Source organism: Phytophthora infestans, genomic scaffold (assembly GCF_000142945.1).
Source record: "Phytophthora infestans T30-4 supercont1.2865 genomic scaffold, whole genome shotgun sequence".
Lineage (NCBI taxonomy): Eukaryota > Oomycota > Peronosporomycetes > Peronosporales > Peronosporaceae > Phytophthora > Phytophthora infestans.
In genome coordinates, this window is record NW_003305805.1 from 1 (window position 1) to 2744 (window position 2744).

Consider the following 2744-nt stretch of genomic DNA (forward strand, 5'->3'; position numbering starts at 1 on the left):
TCTCTTCTCCATGCTCTTCTTCTCCTGTTTCTTCAGCTTCATCGTTCTCTTTTTCATGCTCATCATCAACTGCCAGCAAGGCCTCGCCTCCACTTTGATCTTCCTCATCCCCAGTGTCCACAACAGCAGCAGCAGCGGCTGCAGCTCGTCGCTTCTGTTGACGTGAGCTCGTTCTCGTGGCGGGCAGCACAGGACGCCGTCGACGCGCCGGTGTTCGCTTTGTTGGCGTCTTCGCCGACTTTGAACGCCCACGAGACTTGGAGTCCGCTTCAGACGCAGAAGCGTCGTGACTCTCTGAGCCACTCACGTCTTCGCTCGCAGACACGGAAGCTCCACGTGTGCGTTTACGCGGGTTGTGAGACGGCGGCGATGGGGCGGCAGAGCGCGAGACCGTCACTGCTAATACTCGTTCGCGTTCGGATCCTTGTTGACGCCCGAGCTGGCGTAAGCGGTGGAGGACCCGAAGCCTCTTCATAAAGGGCCTTGCTACTCGAGTCCAGACTGTCAGCAGTCTCTGCTTGACCGTCCTTCTGTTCTGCTTGAAGTGTCTCGGTATCTTTGTCCTTTTCATCGTCTTTAACGTCGCGTTTCTTCTCATCTTCCTCTATAAGAACAACAGCTTGTTGCTCGTCTTTGCGAGCAGCTTCCTCCTTACGAGCAGCCGCTTCGTCCTCTGCATCGCGAATCTTCTGCAACAAAATGGCTTCTTTCTTGACACTAGCTTTACGCAGCGTCTCGGTCAGAGTCCTAGCGAAATGCAGCAATTCCACGCCTTTGCGTCTCGCTTCCGGTTGCTCGCGCTGCTCCGCGTCCGTCACCACGTGCTGGCAGAAGAGATACACCTGCTCTGCGAACTGTGCCCAATCGCACACCGCTCCACGTGCCACTCGGTCCTGTATCTTCTCCAGATCCACCTGGTCCTCGTCCACCTTCCCACGGGTCGAGAACATGGCAGGGTTTACGGCCTTACTCTTCGCCACCGACACGATCTTGGACAGCACATCCAGCAGCATGCTCTTCCTCAGAGCCTTCAGACTCGCCAGCGCAGCCTCCGCTTCTTCTTTCTCGGGGTTCTTCTCCTCGACAGGCTTCTCTTCTTGACCCTTCTCGTCACTGTCCACCTTGTGCTCCGTAGCCTTCTCTTCAACCTTCTCTTCAGTCGTCTCTTCTTTCTCTTCAGTCATTTCCACACGCTTTGCCTCAGCGAGTGTCTCTTCCATCACCACATCAGCTTTCTCTTTCTCGACCTTCTCGTGCTCCTTCTCCACTTGTTTCTCTTCCGCTTTCTTCTTTTCATTCACAGTGACAGTCACAGCTGCAACATCTGCTCTAGGTGAGGGCGTGGGCGTCCCATCACTTGCAGACTGCGAGGCGTCGCCCTCGTCTGGATCCTCGAACCTCCTCCTGGGTCTCGTCCGGGGTCTCCTCCTCTGGCCTCGCACTCGCTGTAGCGCCGAATGAACGGGTATCTTCACGTCCTCGTCTTCTTTTTTGCGTGCTGCCTCCTCCTCTCGCCTTCTGGCGGCCTCGAACTGGTCAACGAGCGCCGCCAACTCTGTGGAGATGGCGGATGCTGCAGGCGTCCAGACTGCTAATAGCGGCGCGAATCGAGGCTCTGGGAGCGGCGCCTCGCCTGCTGCGACGGCTACTGCGAGTGCTGGGAGGTTGGCGTCCTTTTCCCCAGCGCGGAGGGCGGCGACTTCGACCTGAAGGTACGCAATGGCCTCATCCAGCTGCGGTAGCGCTACTTCAGCCTCCATCATAGCGTTTGTTTGACTAGAAGTTTGTAAGGAATCTTTCGAGTTGCAGAATAGAAGTTCTCTGGATAGAAGTTCTCTGGATTTTATCCAGAGTCCATCCAGAGTCCAGAGTTGTTATGGCAATCTGACTGGAGGTCTGAATTTTGAAATGATAGCACACGGAAACTTAATATTATATCACAATATACTGCAATCATTACAAGATGAAATACGATGTCGCGTGTGCCTCAATACACATTAAAGGAGTGTTGGTCCATACTAGCGCAACATTCACTGGGTTCCCAGGCACTCATCTGTCACTATTCTAGTTTCGTTTTCTTCCCTTCCCCCAAGCTCCCACGAAACTAGCAAGAAAGAAGTGGAAGGGATGCTTCGGCGTATTCAACAGCTTCAAGTCCAAGAGGACCACGCTCGCAAGTGCACGACAGTTGACGAGCTGCGCATTATTGCGACTCGGACGAAACTACGGGATCCAGGAGGAAGCTGATGAAGTCGCTGATCCACGGATGATTTTCCACCTGGTACAGTGCAAAACATTGGTTAGTTTAGCCATTTCAAGACACAAAATACAGCACACGTACCCGGAAGTCATCACTCTCAGCACAACCAACGAGCACAGTGGCGATAGCTTCAGTACGAAGACGCAGGAACTTGCCCCATTGAGATCCGTCTAGCATTGCAGGAAGCAGAGGCTCCATTAGTTCATTCGCTATTGGGTGGATATCCTCACGACAGGCTGCTGCAATTCGCGTAAGACCAGACACGATACGGTTCGCTGTCGACTTGGAATATCGATCCAGTTGATTGATAGCCTGACAGAGCGTCACGACAGCAAGTTGACGGCATGTTGCGTACTCTGCACTAGCTTCGGGAACTGTGGAGGCTCGTAAAACTTTACGCTACGCAGTACCGTGGAATTAATCCGTTGGGGCCGTCCATCCCTCATTCTATTCGGTATTCCCAGTATAAAAGTACACTAAATCC

General features: G+C 53.5%; 2 protein-coding genes across 2 annotated transcripts; both read right to left on the reverse strand.

The window, feature by feature from the left end:
• Window positions 1–344: 344 nt before the first annotated feature.
• PITG_22404 (uncharacterized protein) lies at window positions 345–1763 on the reverse strand (the record flags this gene model as incomplete). The annotated part of the gene is made up of 1 exon (XM_002909789.1): window positions 345–1763. The coding sequence occupies one exon, from the start codon at window positions 1761–1763 to the stop codon at window positions 345–347; it is 1419 nt and encodes a 472-aa protein (XP_002909835.1).
• A 293-nt stretch (window positions 1764–2056) lies between these two features.
• PITG_22405 (uncharacterized protein) lies at window positions 2057–2724 on the reverse strand (the record flags this gene model as incomplete). The annotated part of the gene is made up of 2 exons (XM_002909790.1): window positions 2057–2278; window positions 2342–2724. Coding segments are annotated over 2 exons (393 nt in total), but the record flags the coding sequence as incomplete, so codon positions are not given.
• Window positions 2725–2744: the final 20 nt, after the last annotated feature.